Here is a 20,389-nt window from a genome sequence, read left to right on the forward strand (position 1 = left end):
GTGGGAAATAGATGGGATGCTGAAAATGGGGAAGGGGAAAATTTTTTTTTTTTTTTTTCATTTTGGTTTTTATGCAGTTTACATTTTGAGTCTATTCAAGTTATAAACATATAAATGAATACATTTACTATATTCATTATCTGATTTCATATTTCCTTGATTTGTGGTATCCATTCAAGATCACTACTAGTATGCAGGAAGTTTTTTTTTTTTTTTTTTTTTTTTCCTAAGTCATACAATTGCTAGTAGCTTTTTTGGTTTGGCCATGGTGAATGCAAGGTGCTTGCAATGTTTCTGCTATTGATGAGCCATAAGGAGTGATAGTGAAGTCTCCATTTTTTTGGGGGGGGGGTTTGCTATAGGGCATGTGTGCTCTCCAGAAAGACAGAGAGAGAGACAGAGAGACAGAAAGGGAGGAATCCCCCCCTGGGGGGGGGATGGCCATGCCACAATCCCTTCTCTTCCTTTCTCCTCTTGGGATCTTGGGTATGCATGCACGCATGCACACATGCCTGGTGTGAGTTTAAGCCACCTGGTTTGGGACTCAGCCTGTGGTCAACTACATGGGAGTCCAGCAACATAGCCATTATACCAAGTGCTGATACCTGTAAAGTCTCATTTTTTTTCTATTTTTGGAGAGGTTTTTGCTATAGGGCACGTACGCTTGCCAGACAGACAGAGAAAGACAGAGAGATAGAAAGCGAGAAATCACCCCCCAGGGGGGATGGCCACGCCACAATCCCTTCTCCTCCTCATGCCCGGTGTGAGTTTTAAGCCACTGGGTCTGGGACTCGAACTGCGGTCAACTACGTGGGAGTCCAGTGACATAGCCATTACGCTAACTGCTGGTCCCTGAAGTCTCATTTTTAATGAAGAGGTCAGAACTAAAGTTATTTTCAAATGATCTTATATAAAAATGGAAATCAGACATATAACCTAACAAAATATCACCAGAGCAGAAAAGAAACTCTGGGGTCCTTGGATATCTTGTAGTGGTGGGGTATGGGGAGGAGTGAATGCTTGACATTAGCTTGAAGAAGATGAAGGCTATGAGTCACATAGTTGTAAAGAGACACCTGATACAATACACTGTAAGCTGCCTAGGAGAGGAGAGAAGTAACACCTGTTGGGGAGACAGACACCCCTCTCAAGCAGTCAGAGACATTGGATCATATCTCCTAGCAGTTATATTGTGTGAGGACAAAAGAATTTAATTTCACTGAAGGGACTGCTTTTAGAGTACATTTTAACAGTTTTCTACATGCTGAGTACTACTGCAGGCAGATGAGAACCTTTGGGTTTCTAGAGTCATGACTATTCTATATAAAAGTGGCATTTCCATTGAAATGGAGTCCTCTAAAAATGAGTTTCAGTGCAATCTTACAATACGTTTTATTATCAATATCCATTCGAGTGTCTACCTGTGCTTGCTGTTCTGAGAAAAATCTATACCATGCTCCAAGAGCCCCTTATGAAGACCAAGGTTTTCTGCAGTGAATTCAGGTTTTAGCCATCCCTCCTTGATCAACTGTACCATGCCTATCATATGAAGAGAGCTTAAATCCATGGATGTGCTTCTCTGTGAGTGCCCTTTGCTTCTGCAAGGATGACCAACACCTTTTTAACTCAGACGGTCACCTCTGGATTCTGACAGCCCCAAGTAGTTATTCTCTTTGCACTATTTACTAACTATATAATGTTGTACATGTTAACTTCCCCATGTCTCATGTCTAAGTTTCCTTATCTGCAAAGTGAGGATGATAGAACCTCTTCAGAGTTTTTGTGAAAATTAAATAATATAATACTCATATAATGCCTAGAATAGTGCCTGGCATGGAGCAAGGGAATCAACAGATAGTAGCTATTAGTGTTACTGTTGTTCTTCCACATGACAAATCTATTCTTATAATAACTGCTTTCACTTTCAAAGCATTTCTCCTAACAGTATATGAACAATGTATATTTCTGCATAGTAAATTATATCAGTTCCCTAAAGGTGCCTTGATTTATCTTTCTGTAATTAAGAGTTAAGCAGTCTTTTCAGGTTAAGTCCATCAAGATTTAGACATTCCCAAAGGGATCAAATAAAGACATTTATCTCTGAATTATTTTATTACGTGCAAAGAACAGATTTTTAAATCAGAGTCTTTAAGAAGTTAATGGAAGTTGTGTGTTAAAAAAAATTATGGATGGACTCTAAAAAATTGCACCATAATATATCCATATTTTAATTACATTTTTCATGAACTTTTTGAAGTCCTCTCATATATAAAATATTTGGAACTTACCTTCAGAGATTCTGATATAGTTGAGCTAACATATGTCCTGGGTACGGGCATTTATGAAATCTTTCCTGATGATTCCCATGGGCAGCCAAAATTGAAAACCAGGTTGTAGAACAAATATTTAGAAATATTTTGCATCTGAACGTTATTATTTTAAAACTCAGATCACTATTAATCTATGAATCAAGTTCAGAAATTGATCAGTTTAGTGCCTCTATTGCAAAAATCATACTTGAGTCTATAGAGAAGAAATTTTCAAAGAATATCTAATGAAATATGCTTAACTCCAGTCTGCTATTAGAAAGACTTCTGACCTCAGCAATCATGAAATTTTGCTATAATTTTTTTGTGGAGCAAACAGCCTATAAAAGCCTGACTTCACTAGAGGATGAGTAGATAGGCTTTCTCATGTACTATATCTTTGCTTTGATTTTCAGAAGTGGGGGGAATGAGGTAGCTCCCAGGTACCCTTCCATTGGAACACTAAGCTTGTTTCCACCAGGACTTATGGAAGTATCAATATCTACATCATTTCAAAAAACAGAAATAAGAGAATCATACGAATAAACTGTTACATTTTCCCAAGACGTAAAGAAACTAGAATGGCAAGATAGGTGACTGTCAGATGTCTACAGTAAATATCCACACTGTATTCAGATTAAGTTTGCACCCTCTTGAACCCATTACAATGACAAACCAAATCTCAACACAAATTTTTTGGGGCATATTCAAACCATAGCAGTTCCCTTGTTTGTTCACCATATCTTTAAAATATTTCTGTCCTCTTTTTCAACTTTTTCATAGTTTTGAATTTTGCACTTTACGTTTAGGTGCTCATGGATATTAGCAGAGAAAATAGTTACAGAACTTGGCATTGAAGGTGTTGGATAGCAGAGAATTTTTTGTTTTCTTTTAAATTTTATTTATATTCATTCATTTTACTTCATTGCAATATACAAAATGAGATTTTTTCCATCTAGAATAAACTGTATATTGGGTCAATCAAAGATATTACCATACATGTTATCATCAACAAATAATTTTCCATTTCTTTTTTCTTATATATTTTGCTTCTTTTTTTTTTTCTTTTTGCTTAACAAATACAAGTAATGTAGAGAGTAAATCAGTGCCAGGTTCAAAATAGGCCTAATACTGAAAAAAAAAAAAATACCGGAGCTCTAGAACATGTAAAAAAAAAAAAACTATCCAAAAATTGTATAGAAGGCACCTATTCATTCAGGAGAACCATAGGGAGTGAGTTATATAGTAGTGAATCCCTGTTTCTCTACCATTTACACTAGCTGGTAGAAAAAGGACAGAAAGCTGCTATTTGTCCCTTGGGTGAATTAAATATGGATTTTTATGCTTTTATGAAGATATTAGCCAAAATAGAGGTGTTTACTACAGTTGGACTAGAAAACAAATGAGGTTAAGTGATTCACCTTCATGTATATCATTACTATGGTAAATCCTGTATTAGTTAGCAACATTTAAAAAACATGCTTGTCATTTAAAAACATCAATATTTTGTAAATGTTTCCCCACGCGGCTTTGTAAAATAACCAGATTAGGTAAACAATGATTATTAAGCTTCATGAAATATACAAATCAAATGGACTTAAACTGGTTTTCACTCTCCCTCTCCCAGCCACACAGATGCAGTAAATTTTTACAATCACCTTAGGGTCTATACATTTTGATATAAGAAAACTAATGGTTTTCATACAATCAAGTTCAAATTAAATTCTTGAAGTTCTTTCCTACTGGCAATATCTAGTAAAATGCAGTCTTGAGGATAGTTGACCAATGGGGTGCAAATGAGGCTCATATTTCTTCTGGAGTACTATAGAAATGCAGGAGACCAAAGGGACACACCACAGGTCCTGGGAAGAGAGCTAGTTTGGGAGTGGGAATGGGAAGACCCGGGTGCCAGCCTCCTAAGTCTGCTACAGACCTGCTGTGAAGTCCATTACCTTTTTTAGTTCAATTTCCTCATCTGTAAAATGAGGGCACCACAACCAGATGATTGCTCAAGTCTCTTCCTGCTTTAACAGTCTCTGTGCTAAAAGACTTTCTGGTTTTGTTAGCACACATGGGCTACCACTGTGAACTAATGAAGATGTCATAATTGAACTTTCTAGATCTTAGTGAAGGTGCATGTGTCTTGGATCATATTGCTCCATGAAGGTACCTGGGATTTCTAATTACTGAGTACAAGATCAGGTTAAAGGATGAATATAGGTGAGTGTCTGAAGAGGATGAGGAGAAGAAATGGCCTAAACTTGAAGATGGAAGAGACAGCGGTTCAATTATTCCTTTGCCACTAACTTGATGAAGGCTTGGGGTAGCTACCCTCATTTTTGGAGGACCATAGTTCCCTCCTGTGTAAACAGGGGCAGTGTCTCTGTTATTGAAGGTCAGAAAAGCAATGTCAGTAAAATCAAAGCTAATAATAGAAAAGCCCCATGACAGAAGCTTCTCACCATTACACCTTGCATCAGAGTGATCAACAGAGTAGTTAAATGATTCTGCTTTCTCGCTTTCCTATCAGCAGTGGGAATGGCAGTGAAGCAGCAATTTCGAAAAGACAGGCTATAGAGAGAAACCAAAGGCCTTGGTTAATTAAGCGCAAATTTGGGTTTGAATGGTCAGTGCTTTTTATATCATTGTAATGTGACAAATTTCACTGTATTCAGGAGAAAAAGTTGGGAAAACATCCTAACTTATGAAGAGTGGCGAGCTCTTGAGTTGAGCATTTGGGCACAATTTCTGATTATGAAAGTGGATATTCATACTGATAGGACCAATTCATCCTATCCTCATCTCTGTGAATAGACTTGGACTGTTCAGACCAGTAATATGATGATTAGTCCAAGTTTCTGGCTTGAGCGTTTCTTTGTGAGCTATGGAGCCCTGTTTTTCTTTAGAAAACAAGCCTGGGAGTATAAAGCTACATCAAATCATCAGGGGACAGACATATGCTTTCCTGCGGCCTCTGCAGGGCTCACAGGTTCAAACACAACCTGCCTGAATTATAAGAACTTTAATTGAGTAGATAAAGAGGTCCTCATAATTATAAACTGCAGTAGGTATAACAAGAGGCTAAATACATAGCTGTGGTTTTAATTAGCTGGTGCTTCAAATTAGTAATGTTGGTTGCAGTCAGAAATCAGTGACGTTATACAGTGAAAGCCTCGTCTCCCTGTAGTTCATTCCTCATTAGACCTCACCGTGTGAAGCTTTCAACACAATGCCATGCTGAGCGAGGGAGGAAAAAGTTGGAGATGTTTGGTTGCCTTCCAAGAGCAGTGGAACTCTGTGGAGATTAAATTCATTTTCTCCAGAGATATGAGAATTAACTGTTCTTTGTTAGATGTGTTAAAAAATGCAGCAGGCAGTTTTGCTTGCAACAGATAACACCCGTGTGCATACTCAATCTGCTATTCAAATTTGTGTCTGGAATTTGGTAGCTAATGAACTGATGCAAAATGTAGCCAAGAGCCTCCTAACAAATGAAAGCCCCATCTAAAGCACCCAAAGTGCCCTTACTACTGGCCGCTCGAAGGGTTGGCACACAAGTAGAAGCATACTTCCTTTTCTTCTCCTCCTTTTTTCCTTCAGGATTTTAATTATATCTTTCCCTCAGAGGAGAAGGAAGGCAGTGAGCAAAGCCAAGAGACCAAAGCACTTCAGTTCTCTTCATGGGAGAATTAAATGTGATCTATGGGCCTGTCATTCACAACTGTCAGGTGCAAAAAATGAACAGATAGCTAGAAAACTGACATCTTGTTTGCATTACTCAGAGGCAGGAGACTTTGGTTCTTGTTTGTGTGTGGATAATCACCTGCTATGGAAGGCAAAAACATTAAGTGTCTTTTTCTCCTTTGTAACAACTCTTCCCCTGCCCCCAGTAAATATTGCTTTAAATTGTTACTCCACCCCTGACACTCGATCTTTCTTACATTTTGCCAAATCACTGGGCTTGGGTGACACAGAGCCAGTATGTGGCATTGAGGTAGAGTGTCAAGTTCTATGCCAAGTGGACTGAAGGTATTACCATGCCTGGTTGATCCATGTCAGCCTCTAACGCGAAGACACTGGGACACACAGGAACTATTCTGGCGGTCTTCTGATCTCAACTTGGGAGTGGAAATGAAGGATGAGGCTAGAAAACCTAATACCTGCAGAAAGCAGCTGAGACTACAGATAATAAATTGACTTCCTGTATGTTGACTCGGCATCCTTCCTGACCAGGCTGAGCCTTGATGTGGGGCCTAGGCTTTGGCTAGGGCTCTGGAGGTTTCCTTTGCTTTTTCCAGATGTTGATAAAATTTGCCAAGCATCCTTGTGAGTGGCCCAACAAGCTTGTGCATATCTAGTACTGTTTGCATTATGAAAGTGTAATGTGTATTTAGACACCCTAAACATGTTGCCACTATTTTAAAAAGGAGAAATGAGTGATGTTTATATAGAAGATAAGGCTATCGAAGTCACTTTAAATTTGATGGTTCAAGGATTCCTGTGGAGAAAGGGGATGATTAAGTGTAGTGGCATCCTATACTCCATGTATATCAACATTTAGTTAAGCCTCATAGATAGTTCATGCTTTGTGTTCTTTTTTTGTAAATTAAAATTATGATACTCATGAGCAAACTAGCTTACCAATGTTAGGCATTAAGATTTGGAATGTATTCAAAACCTGTCTAGTGTACCTTTATATCAGTATATCTCTTGTAATTCTTTTAGCTATTATGTTCATTTGCATGACAATGATCTAATTAAATCTTAATGTGGTTATATTAACATGGGGAGTGAAACCAAAAGTTCTACAGTAACTGCTGGGTATTTTACATACCTTTATATAATTTAAATTTGCCCAGCATATATGTTCTCATTTTGGGTAAGTTTAACACTAAAGCAGGAAAAAACCCAATGAACAAAATAAAATACTCTTAAGATTTACAGATTACAGTTTAATTTGCACATTCACAAGTGATGAAAAATGATTGTTTTTTACTAAGAGAGCATTCCGTTTTATGAAACGCAGGTGCCCAGAATACATCTTAAGTGTTGTCTGAAGCTTTTGGTGCTCCAGTGGGAAGGCCTGAAATGCAATGAGGGGAGCGCCACAGAGTTACTTAGTTTTCATAAAACATTTGTGTATTAAGGTCACTAAAGGCTTTCTTTTTTCTTTTTTTTTGGAGAGGTTTTCGCTATAGGGTGCTCGCCAGACAGACAGAGAGAGCCATAGAGACAGAAAGTGAGAAATCACCCCCCAGGGGGGATGGTCACACCGCAATCCCTTCTCCTCCATTCTCCTCTTGGGATCTTGGGCATGCACGCACACACGCCCGGTGTGAGTTTTAAGCCACCGGGATGCAAACCGTGGTCCACTACGTGGGAGTCCATAGACATAGCCATTACGCTACCTGCTGGTTCCCTAAAGGCTTTCAACACCTATTCTTTCATCCTTGGTACTATGTTATTCAAGCCAGAATCCTTCCTATGCGAGGAGTTTCCCACAAAGGTTTCTAGCCATCTTTGAAACAAACTAGGAAGACCAAACAACCACCATCAAACAAAAAGGAGTGTGGGTGATTCAGTTGTATGTGTGTATGTGTGTGTGTGTGTACGTCCAAAAATACCCTTTAACTAACAAGTGATTTCATTAAAACAGGCTAATTCTGGCTATGGACTCAGGAAAGAATTGAAGTTTATCTGTATTTCTATACTTTGGTGATTCGTTTCCCTTAGGACTTTGTAGCATCTGTGGAATCTCAGCCCTGGGAAGTTGGCAATACAATATAACTTTCAGGAACTTTCTGCACGGTGGACTGACTTTGGGGGAGTATACCATCACTTGTAATAATCGAACAAGGACAAGGGAAGAGGAATCTGCAATTCTTGCATGATCCTGAGTACAATTTCTAATAGACAAGTTTCTGTTTTCTTCTTTATTCTGAAGATCCAGTCAGGATCTTAAACTCAGCTGGGTAAAGAAAAGGATTCTTTATGCAGGAGCAACTTAGGTAGCATTGACTTGAAGTTTTTTGTTTTTTCCTCCTCCTTCTTATTGATAACAAGGAAGATCTAAATTATTTACGTGACTAATTTTTTTCTCCTTTCATTTTTTTCCTTTTCATACCAGTCACTATGAACAAGACCGTAGTGCACTTAAAAAAAGGGAATGGGAGCGGAGGAATCAAGAAGTCCAGCAAGAAGACGATCTCTTTTCTTCAGGCTTTGATCTTTTTGGGGAGCCCTACAAGGTAGCTGAATATGTATGTAATTTATCTTTCTGGAAAATAGTTGCTTGTTACATTTTGAACTCATTAATGAACACTTATTTTTAAAGCACCCAAGTCATTTCCAGGAGAATGTATTTTACAAGTGAAATATGTACACACACTGTATTTGGGGCAATTGCAAGTTTCTGAGGAAGTCTTCAGAGATACATTCCTTCTTTGGGGAGTACTGTAAGATTTGAAAGAAACTTGTATGACTTCCTGTCTCCAAGGAGTCCCTTACTACCCAAGGACTCCTAGAGCAAGGAATACCCGCTTGACACTTTCTATTGCTTTGACTGTCAGCAAGGCAGCCCTGAAGACTTCTTCAGAATGTCAACAGATCTGTCTCTTTCTGTTCCCATCAGTGCCATCCATTGCAAGGCCACTGCTTTCCTTTTCCATATGAAGTTGTTAGCAGCTGTTCAGTGATTTGAGTGCTCTTTGAAAATCACTGTTCTAGGATTAAAAAAAAGCCAATCATTTTTTCCTGATAGTTAATAATCATAGTTTAGGAGATTGCCTCAACCAGAGTGGGTAGTGTAGGCAGGTTGATTTTCTAGTGATATTCTGGTTACTGTGTAGCTCCAATAATGATTAGACTGCTACGTCTGAAGTATTGATTTTACAATGACTGCCTCTAAACTTTCTATTTGGGGTGGAGATTGGAGGCAACTGAAAAGAGATTATGATGGAAGAATCTTATTGAATTGCAGGCAGTGGTTGGGTTTTATTGAAATTTAGTAGCAGAGTAATTTTCTGTAATGAAAACAAAAATGATGTAACAAATAAAACAACAATAGAGAACATTTTCAAGAGTTGTGATTTTAGAAGTGCACCATTTAAGGGACAGTGACTTTGGGAATCAGAAATTTTTCATGAGGGCAGCATAGGGCCAAATACCATTTTGAGGAAAAGAATAATAAACTGTTTGGATCAGTGGCTAATGAGACCAGAGCCTTTCTGTCCTGTCCAGAACAAGTACACAATTGTTGATTCAGACATTCAGGTACCATCCAGGTCTGGTAAGCCTGAAAAATAGACTTAGTCATACAACTACTACTGGATTTCAGTCTGTCAGCAATAGTATAATCCATAAAAAAGTATTTTTTTCCTGCTTAGCTGGTTCAATCTATATACTACTTATGAGTATGCATACTCAGATATATGACTAATTTGACATTTATTGGAGGCCCACTGTGTGTCAGTCACTATCTTAGACTAGTTCACAGAGAGGAATAAAATATTCCCTATCTTCAAGGACCTCTAATCCAATGGCAGAGATGACCATGAACCAGTGATGTCCTGACTGCTTGGGGATTGTTAGACAGATGGGCAGGAAAAGGAGCAGTAAAAACTTTATACATAATTCCAAGGAGTGTGAATGCAATTCTGTATATGAAGAGACCTCATTTCAAGTTTTTAAGTTATTGCATGGGAAAGGCAGACATAAAATTTAGAGAGATGATGTTGGACACTGCGGGGAGTGGGCTGAAGGGAGGAGAAACTAGAAGAATATAAAGACAATATTATAGTTAATAAGAGGAGCAGGAAGGACTTAAGGTAGAGCAAGGAAGTTGAAATGAGGAGACTGGATGTCTGGTTAGGTATGAGGAATATGGGATAGGAATGAGCACTTCTTGAGCTTTTGATTTGAAAGGATAGTGGTATCATTATCAAGGTATTCAGGAGAAGAACAGAGTTGGTGCTTATAGAGAAACAATGACCAATTTAGTTTTGAGCATGTTAGATTTGAGATGACAGTGGGATATCAAGGGAGCAATGTCCAGACATTAGGTATATGCATCTGGAACTCCTAAGAGTAGTCAAAATAGGAATTTGGCTGTTATCATCATGTAAGTGACAGTGGAAGCTGTGAGGATTAATACCATCATTGAGTCTAATTACAGAGTAAGAAGAGGGACAAAGAGAGTAGAAATATTGAAAGGATAAAAGAGGGAATGAAAGCAGAGACCAAGATAGGAAACTAAAAAAGAAATGAACAGAAGTAAAAGGAGAACTAGTAAAGAAATATTTAATAGAAATTAAAGGAACAAAAGATTTTATAGAGAAAGGATTTGCTAGTTACATGCCTCAGAGAGTTCAGGAAAGGTGAGGACTATAAAGTGGCTGTTGGATTTGACAGTTAAAGGGTGATTGGTGACCTTAAGGAGAGTCGTTTTATTTGCTGATGGTGGTGGTCATTGTGGGAAGCCAACTGCCAGGGAGTGGAGAGTAAATGGGAAGTGGTTAAGTAAAGAAAGAGAAGTGGTCAATGTAGACTTGACCTTGAAGAGAAGTTTTACATGGAGGAAGGAAGGAATATAGACAAGTTAGAAATTAAAGGCAGCAATTATATGGAGGGAAGCGTGTGTGTGTGTGTGTGTGTGTGTGTGTGTGTGTGAGAGAGAGAGAGAGAGAGAGAGAGAGAGAGAAAGAGAGAGAGAGAGAGAGTTAGAGAGAGAGAGAGAGAGGTGGGGGAAAATATGAGCCTGTTTGGAGATTGATGGAAAGAAAGAAACCACCATCAATGGAGGAGAAGGTGGAAGAAACAGGAGAGAGAGGTGATGCTAAATAGAGAAAAAAAAAATTCAAGGTGCAGTGCAGATGAAGAATCATGATCCAGGAAGATAGCAACTCAATATTAAACTGAGAGCATAGCATGTGAAGAAGACTGGGAGAGAGCAGGAAGCCATGGCCTCCATTTTCTGGACAGAGGATGGCAAGCACTTCATTCCTTCTCAAGGTGAAAAAAGGAACAATCAGATGGATTTTAAATCTTGGGAACCAGCAGTTAGCGTAATGGCTATGTTGCTGGACTCCCACGTAGTCGACCGCAGTTCGTGTCCCGGACCCGGTGGCTTAAAACTCACGCCGGGCGCGTGTGCGTGCGTGCCCAAGATCCCGAGAGGAGAATGGAGGAGAAGGGATTGCGGCGTGACCATCCCCCCTGGGGGGTGATTTCTCGCTTTCTGTCTCTATGTCTCTCTCTGTCTGTCTGGCGAGCGCACGCGCCCTACAGTGAAAATCTCTCAAAAAAAAAAAATCTTATATTTGGATGGGTTAGAATAAGTTGTACTCAAAGGATTTTTGTTCTTTTTAAAAATGTATGTATGTATTTATTTATTTACTTTCAATTATTGTATACCATTACAGCATATCGAATGAATTTTCTTAAGTTTTAATATCCATCTCATCCATAACTATTGAGGTGAAAACCTTGATTTATTCTCCCTTCATAATTTTAAGTCATGGTGAAATGGTTTTATACCTTTATGGTTAATATTGTCTCTTAACAAGGCCTGCAATATAGATGCATATTAAGTTTTAGTTGTTAGTAGTGTATTTTCGATTATGCAGTCAAAAAAGCCTGTTATCAATCTTGTCAAAAAGTTTTTAAAAGTCATCTAGCTTGATACTGAAGGGTACATCACGTAGAGATAAAATGAGAAGGTTTCGTCTAGTGCAGTGCCTGGCCTGCTTTGTGATTAGTAGCTTGTTGCCTTTGTGCTTCTTGATGGGGAGCCTTTGTTCTTGAGAGAAAACTATGACAGGAAGGAGTAAAGCTAACAGTTGGTGACTTAGTAGTTCCTTCCCTTTCATCCTTGCTTTGATGATCGGTGGTTATTTTGCACTGTGTCCATGTGCATGGTTCTCTGGGGGATCACTAAGAAGTATGCTCTGCTTTCCTCCTATATTATGATACTACAACTGATATGCACCTCCAAAGGTTCCCCAGACCAAGACTGAGTAGGACACATATGGCATGTCTGGACATGGTGGTGGCAATGGGCGTCCTAGAGCTGATTCACAGTCCACTGGCAGGAATGAGTATGTACCACAACTCTTCTCTGAGGGTTACCAGATTAAAAATCTCAATTCCTGGTGGTGGATCAGGATTCAGTGGATCATAAACTAGTCAAAGTGAATGCTGGTCCTTAGGACCTACTACTCTTTCTTAGCAGAGAGAAAAAATGGTGATCTTTCATGTTTCTGACTGATTTCTTTCCCTTTTTTGCTTCACCTCAACCACTCTCAGACTGGAAAGAAAGTTGTCCACCCCCAGATTTGATTGGTGGTAGGGAACTTCTCACTGGGGCTGCCTTTATAGCTTGTAACATTCAAATTTGAATTTGTGCTGTGGAGAAGGATGTCTTCAAAAATGCCTGAGAAATATGGAGGCATTTGATGTATCTAGGTTAGTGTGGGTAGACTGGTGAGGGACCACCATGTACTAAGTGCCTGTTTTATGCCAGGCATTGAGCTAGGGCTTTATACATTTGCTCATTTTATACTTACAACTGGAGTATGCATTTTCTCCAAGTTTCCCATGAGGAATTTTAGCTCAGAGAAATGGGGAAGCTTCTCTGCACCTTCATATTTTGTACATAGTGAATCCAGACTTTCACCCAGGTCTGGGTGATTCTGGTTCTGTAACAGGAGGTTGTTTATCTCTGATAGGAAGTAAAAAGACTTGATAAACTTACTTCCTGGGTGGCTGTGGAGAAGAAATTTCTTGCCTTGACTCATAGTTTCCTCCTCTCTTGTGTGAATCATAATAATTAACAATTATAACATTGTCTAGCTCTTTGCAGCTCAACAAGAATGAGGACACTGAGGTGAAAAGAGGTCTAAGTGGTTGACACATGGTCATTTGTGTTATGGCAGGTAGAGGTCAGGTGGTGGCAAAGGCTATTTTGCTGACTCATAGTGCTATTGTGAGGAACAAATAAAACAATCTGGGAAACCTAGCTTTGAGATCTGTAGAGTGCTATACAAATTCAAGGTATTATCATATTATAGTTAAAAAAAGAAATAGCAATTGACAGTTTAGGGAGATTAACTGTAAAAATATTAGAATTAGAAAAAAGAATTACTAAATCATATGCTTTAACCATAATAATATGAAAGAAAAAAATGAACTTCAAAACTAAATTATTTTGCTACTTTTATTAAAAAGACTATGGTACACTAGCCTCTTAGCACATTAGTCTTGTAATGAAATTATACTACTGATTTGTAGATAGCATTAGAAGCAAAGCTAGGGAAGTTTGTATTTGTTGAAGCAATGAGAGGCAAAATGCGTAAATGAAGGCGTGCTGTTAGTCATGAGCCACAAACCAGACATGTAATTTATGCCTGAAAATACTTGGGAAATGCATTTCCTTGATAATAGAGAAATTGTGATTACTTAGAAAATAATGGCTACAGAGGTTACCTTTAAGGAATCAACCAATTATCTAGAACGGGAAGTAAAGAATGGGCCAAATTGAAAGAAGCCTATAATTGATTGAAATTTCATTTTTCCATGTTTATAATGTTCGATCAAGACTGCCAAGAATGCTTTGCTTCTTAATAGGATTACTCAGACTCTGGAGGGTGAATAAGAACACTTAGTGTGAATCAGAAGTTGCTGTAGGTGTATATAACTGTATTTCAACCCCCATTTGGTTTTCTATCCAGTGTCTCTCATAGCTACATCTTTGTAAATAAAAAACTGGTTGACTGTTACCTATTTCCAGTGGTAAGAAGGCAGAGAATTCACTTTGGCAAGCTGGACTAGACTATTAATCATTGGCGATTGTTGAATGGTGGACTTGTGAAGACTATGTGTCTGTGTGTCCCCTATGCCTCACCCTGCCTCAGAAGTGCTTTCATTTTGCTGGTATTGTCTTAAGAATGGCCACAGTGATTCCTTATAGCTACAGCATGTTCCTTATGCAAAGCACATGGATCCTCCTTCAATCAGCAACTCAGAAAGTGTCATCAGTGATCTCAACCTTGAACTGTCTGCTGTGCAGTTTCTGTCAGAAGCCCATCTGAGACAATTGGTGGATAAGGAAGCTAGTCTAAGGGAGATGCCATTCCTCCATTCCTCCCGGCTACCACAGCTCCACCCCTATGGTATTAGTGCACAAGAAAGCTGCTCGCCTGGATCCTTATTAGCCTAGTCCCCTAAATCAACATGCAGTCATTGCCTCTACTGAGTTAGACTTTAATATGATGCTCTCACTTCTTAGTCATCACAAGAAAAAGTCACATGAAGAATATCTGCATCTTCTGGAAACTTGGTGCTGAAAAAAATCATTTGATTGTTCAAAAGTTCTTGTAAACAAATCAAGGAAAAGAATTCCTTTCCATATTTCAGTATCAGGCAACCATTTGTCTTATGTAATGAATTCAGATATGCTTCCTTCCACCTGACAGAGAGAATTCTATAACCTATGAGCTTTTCCTTTTTGCCTTAGGTGCCAGGAAGCTCACAGTTTAATTTAACATTCAGTCATAGTAACCAAGTTAGCCAGAATGTTGCCTTTCTATTTATGTACCTATTATTCCAAGCCATTGCAAACTATTAGGCAGGGTATGAGTTACAATTCGATTCTGTTCAATTCAGCAAAAATTTACTAAGTATTGAATATGCATCAGAAATAGTTCTAAGTCTTTGGTATAGAAAGATGAATAAAAAGTGGTCTCTGATCTTTAAGAGTTTATAGTTTTATTCAGAGAAAGTCATCACAACTGTATTGTATAGCATGTAATAGGAGGTTGATTTTGTAGAAATACTCAGAGAAATTTCATTTTTTCCCTAATTTTATTCACATAGACAGGGTTTTAGACATTGGATGGTTTAGAACTTCTCTTAATTTCAAGCGTTGTTTTAAAACCTAGATGTGGGGGGAAAAATACCTGAACATGCATCAGAACTCTAGATAATTATAACAGTCAATGTAAATGAAGAAGCATCACAAACTAGGTAAGGTTCTCCCTACTGAGGACAATATGACCATGCCTCTTCTATTTACTGCTGAAATAAGAACAGGAGTGTGACTAGCGTGCTTACAGTCAAACAAGCCTGGTGACTCATAGTTCCTGCTGTCATTGACCTAGAGAGGGTAGAATGACTTTTCAGAGTATTGTGCTGTTCATCGTGGTGGTCTCTGTGACACCCGGGGACAAGGTTCTGATTCTGTAGAACTCAGTTTCAATGACAGCCAGCTAATGCAGACATTTCAAAAGGGAAATGAAGTGGTATTGTTTACCTATTTGCTCGATCTGATCCTTGAATAGAGACAAGTATCTGTGTTCATTACGCAATCATCTGACGCAAGGTAATATTCTGGAGGGGTCAGAACAACCCTGTAGATATTTCAAGTTTGCATCAAATTGTTGCTGGTCCCCTCACCACCATGAAATTTCTTTTTTTTAAATTTAGGGATTGAAGAGAGAGACTGATTTTGGCAGCTGCCCAAATGGTTCATTGTGCAATTCATTTGAAGGGGATCATAGTATACAAAGAATTTATTCTTGTCTTTGCTAAAAAGTAATTTCTGCCATTTCAGTGACAAACCTAGGAGCTTTTACGGAATAAAAGTGATTTCTACCAACCTATGGATTTAAAATATGTCTTTCAAATGTACTTCCCAAAATGAAGTGATTATTCAGCTGAGGATTATATGGAATGTTAATTGTGTAATTACTACTTCAGCACCAAGGTTACATATGATGCAATATAAGATGTTCTAGAGGATAAGCAAACTAAAATTGGCATATATATGTGTATATGTATGTATATATTATGTATTATATATATGTATATACTATATATATATAAACATTCCCAGCCCCCCAGAACTCCCTTAGCATATATTTTATATGCTTTTACTTAATCTTTGAAATTCATATTTCTCTAACTGCCCTCATTTCTTTAGAAGTGTCTTATATGATTTCACTCATGGCAGAGTTAAATGTTTTCTATAATATATGGAGATTTTGCTAATAAGGAGGTCAAAGTTTCTGCCTTGATTCTCTCGCTGATTGTTTCTTCTTGGTACCCTTTGCTGTCTCCTCTTCCTCTCCCAGTCTCTTAAAAATTGATGTTCCCCAAGGTTCTCTCCAGAGCCTGGTCTTTTCATTTTACATTTTCTTTCTCTGAGTGATTTCATCCATTTCTGGCACTTCACTCTCTATCCATCTGCATACTCTCCTGTCTTCACAGACAGAACAGCACACAGTCATACAACCTAGGTGTAGACTGAGATACCAGGTTTGGACAGGTATACTCCCAGTGTACACTAGGAGACTGGACTATGCTAAGGGCACATGAGAAACATTAGATGTTGAACAGCTATCTTCAATGGAGAGTGTAACAGTGGAGAGATGGTTACCCCCTCCCGTGCATGGAGAATGTGCCTGTGGCTCCTGGCACCTGAAGGCCACATAGGGTGATGTCTTCCCCATCTAGTGGCCCAGTTTCCAGATGCCTATTTGTATACTGGTAACCTTCTTTTACTACAACATCTTGGGCCAAGATCATATAGCCTAGGTATCAAGAAGTCTTCTGCCCTTCTGAATTCAGCAGTTTGTTTTGATAACCTCATGTAAAGAGATAATAGGTATCATTTTCAAGGATGAACATCTGAGCATCCATTAAAGTCATTTCCAAGTATACAGCTACCCACCATTTTTTAGTTGAAAGCTTTGCATTCTATATTGCAAAAACCCTTTAGGAGCTTAATTATTATAAAAACAATCACAGCCATTTTAATAGGATTAACATATACCACAGGGGATGATGTAGCTTGTATGTCGATGTCCATAGAGTGATTTGGTTGCCTCTGTAACTCCCACGTTAGGCTAGCATCAGTTTGAAAAGATGATTTTGTTTTGAGTTACTTCCACAACAGTTTAATACTTGAATACATTTTTCTAAATCGTTGGAGACACAGGAGAGCTTGAGTCACTGTTGATGAACAATTGTACCATTTCAAAGTAAACGAGTATGAATCATCACTATGTAAACACAGTTGCCCTCAGAATATGTAGGCAGACACCCATAATTTATACAGTTCTTTGATTAAAAGGAATTAGATTCACTTTAGTCATAAGTTAGTTCAATTAGATGTTGTTTAATCCCATGTCTTTTCTAAACTTAGACTAGTTATGATAGCACAATTTAACTGACTTCCTTATCTAGTGGGCTAAGCTTTTTCCATGGTATAATGTAGTGTGAAGGCTAATGTGTGAAAATATATGTCAAACATTTCATTCCAATTTTAATAGTTAGTAAGCAAAACTTGTTCATTTTGTAGATTGTAGCAATTTAACTCATTTTACCTAAAATAAGTTATTTTTCTAATAAAGTTAATAAACTATGTAATTTAAAACATTCCTCCAACCTGCATGTTTAAGGATAGGCCAGGGAGTACACAAATGATAATCATACCCCCTCATTCCAAGAGGCCCTTTCAATAGCATTATTGATTTTTTTCTTACATAGCACATATAAAGTATGAATTATATGACAGTGTGACAATTTTAAAGAACCCTATATGTTAGTCTACTTAAGGCATCTGTTTGAAACATTAACATTAGGAAACACAAACCTATTCATTCTCTCTCCTCCCACCCCCATCTTTTTGTTATTTTAGACAAACAAAGGTGATGCACTTGCCAACCGAGTCCAGAACACGCTTGGAAACTATGATGAAATGAAGGATTTGCTAACTAACCATTCTAATCAGAATCATCTAGTGGGAATCCCAAAGAATTCTGTGCCCCAGATTCCTGTCAACAAAAATGAACCGAGCTTTTTTCCAGAGCAAAAGAACCGAATGATTCCACCCCATCAAGATAATACCCACCCTTCAGCACCAATGCCTCCACCTTCTGTCGTGATACTGAATTCAACTCTAATACACAGCAACAGAAAATCGAAAGTGGAGTGGCCACGAGACAGTCATAACCCTAGCACTGTACCGACAAGCCAGGTCAGTAATCAACCAAACAAGATGCAGACTTTGACACAGGACCCTTCTCAAGCTAGATTGGAAGACTTCTTTGTCTACCCAGCGGAACAGCCTCCAGTTGGGGTAGTTGAAGAATCGGCTCCATCTGCAAAGGAAGACAGTAGCTCCAAGTCCAGTGGAGATGATGCCTTCAAAGAAATCTCTGAATCCAACTCACCAGAAGAATCTGAATTTACAGTGCAAGCACCTGGGTCTCCCCTAGTTGCTTCTTCTTTATTAGCTCCCAGCAGTGGCCTTTCAGTTCAAAACTTCCCACCGGGGCTTTACTGCAAATCAAGCATGGGGCAGCAAAAGCCAACAGCATATGTAAGGCCCATGGATGGCCAGGACCAGGCACCGGACATCTCGCCAGCATTGAAACCATCAATCGAATTTGAAAACAGCTTTGGGAATCTGTCATTCGGATCATTGTTGGATGGAAAACCCAGTGCAGCCAGTTCAAAGACTAAGCTGCCAAAGTTTACGATCCTCCAAACAAGTGAAGTAAGTACTTTTTAAACTTTTGTTTTGTCCCCCCCCCCTTTTTTTTAAAGTTCACTGCTCTAACCTCTATAATCAAGTATTCACAAGCAGCTCTCATTTACCTTATTGAACCATATATGAGACTCTTCAAGGTCATAGTATGAGTCTTGATCTTCTGTCACTTGTGGTGTGACTGATTAACTGTCTCCAAATACAGTTAAATCTCCATAATTTGGAATGACAAAAGACAAGGTCACTCTGGGTGAATGAAACATTGGAGTTACAGCTTCAGAAAATGTAATGGTAGTCATAATATGTACAAGTGAACAAACTTTGAGACTTTAATTGGTCATATGTAGTATGAAGTTCATGACATGATCGTGCCACAGTAGCCCTTCACTAGCCAATAGCTGGTTATAAACAAAACACAGATGTTCCTTAAGGTACAAGAATGTACAAGTGTGATTTTCTGGAACCTTAAGTAGAAGGCATTCTTTAAGAGTCTTGGTTTCTTGAGTGGTTGCAGGGCTGTTCCTTAGCAAGATCTTAGTGGTATCTTCTACATCTCTCAATCTTCCCTTTTGCATCACCACCATTCACCAGTACTTACATAGCTCTTTGTGAGCAACCAAAATCCCACGGGCTTTAGAAAGATATTCTATACATTTCAGAAATCATTGCCTTGTAAAACAGAAGTCCAGAGGGACAAAAGCATCTTCCAAAGAAATGAATTGATAATGACTGGATTCTAGGCCTTGAGGCCCCTGGGTGGGAGGCATATATAGGGCTGCCCCTCAGACATCACCACATAAGCAGCTGCCTCCTATACTTCAAGCATTTGAATGGAAGAAGGCACTGCCTTTAGATTGGATTCCTGTTTTAACTAAAGGCTTAAAAAGACACAGAGGAAGAAAGTAGGTTGAAATTCTTACTCAATAGGTGTGGCAGGGAGACTGTCTAGATTGTTGCAGATTCCAAGTTAGTGGTGTTTGAATTAGAGAAGTCTGACCATGTGAGCCCCCTGGCTCTTCTCCCTTTCTTCTTTTTTTTTTTTTTTTTTTTAGAGGTTTTTGCCTTAGGGTGTGTGCCCTCTCTGGGGAGAGAGAGAAAGAGACAGACAAAGTGAGAGGGGAAGTGAAAAATCACCCCCCAGGGAGGATGACTATGCCACAGTTCCTTCTCCTCTATTCTGGGATCTTGCACATGCACAAACACACACCTGGCATGATTTTCAAGCCACTGAGTTTGGGACTTGAACTGCAGTCAGCCATGTGGAAGTCCAGCAACATAACCACTATGCCATCTGCTGGTCCCTGACTCTTCTCCCTTAATTCATCCTCAGTAGATATGGTGAATTCAGAGGACCATGGGAACACAAAAGGAGGGAGGCCTGGAGTTGTTGGTTGTGTTTTCTGGAAGTATGTTCTTAATATTGTTCATTAATGAGGCAATTTGACTCTGTATCATCATTCATCAAGTCTTATTAAAAGTCCTCCTCAATCTCTTTCCAGTTTGTCACCTGTTCTCTTCCCTTACTACCTTTGAACCA

General features: G+C 38.7%; 1 protein-coding gene across 1 annotated transcript in view; it reads left to right on the forward strand.

The window, feature by feature from the left end:
• The window catches only part of AFF2 (ALF transcription elongation factor 2), a 391,411-nt gene that overhangs the window by 2,495 nt on the left and 368,527 nt on the right, over positions 1-20,389 (forward strand). Inside the window, exons 2-3 of the mRNA XM_027769339.1 lie at positions 8,434-8,554; positions 18,001-18,861. Coding sequence (XP_027625140.1) covers positions 8,434-8,554; positions 18,001-18,861 — 982 coding nt within the window. The remainder of the gene's footprint in view (positions 1-8,433; positions 8,555-18,000; positions 18,862-20,389) is intronic.

The sequence above is a fragment of the Tupaia chinensis genome, unplaced genomic scaffold (genome assembly GCF_000334495.1).
Source record: "Tupaia chinensis unplaced genomic scaffold, TupChi_1.0 Scaffold149333_1, whole genome shotgun sequence".
Classification (NCBI taxonomy): domain Eukaryota; kingdom Metazoa; phylum Chordata; class Mammalia; order Scandentia; family Tupaiidae; genus Tupaia; species Tupaia belangeri.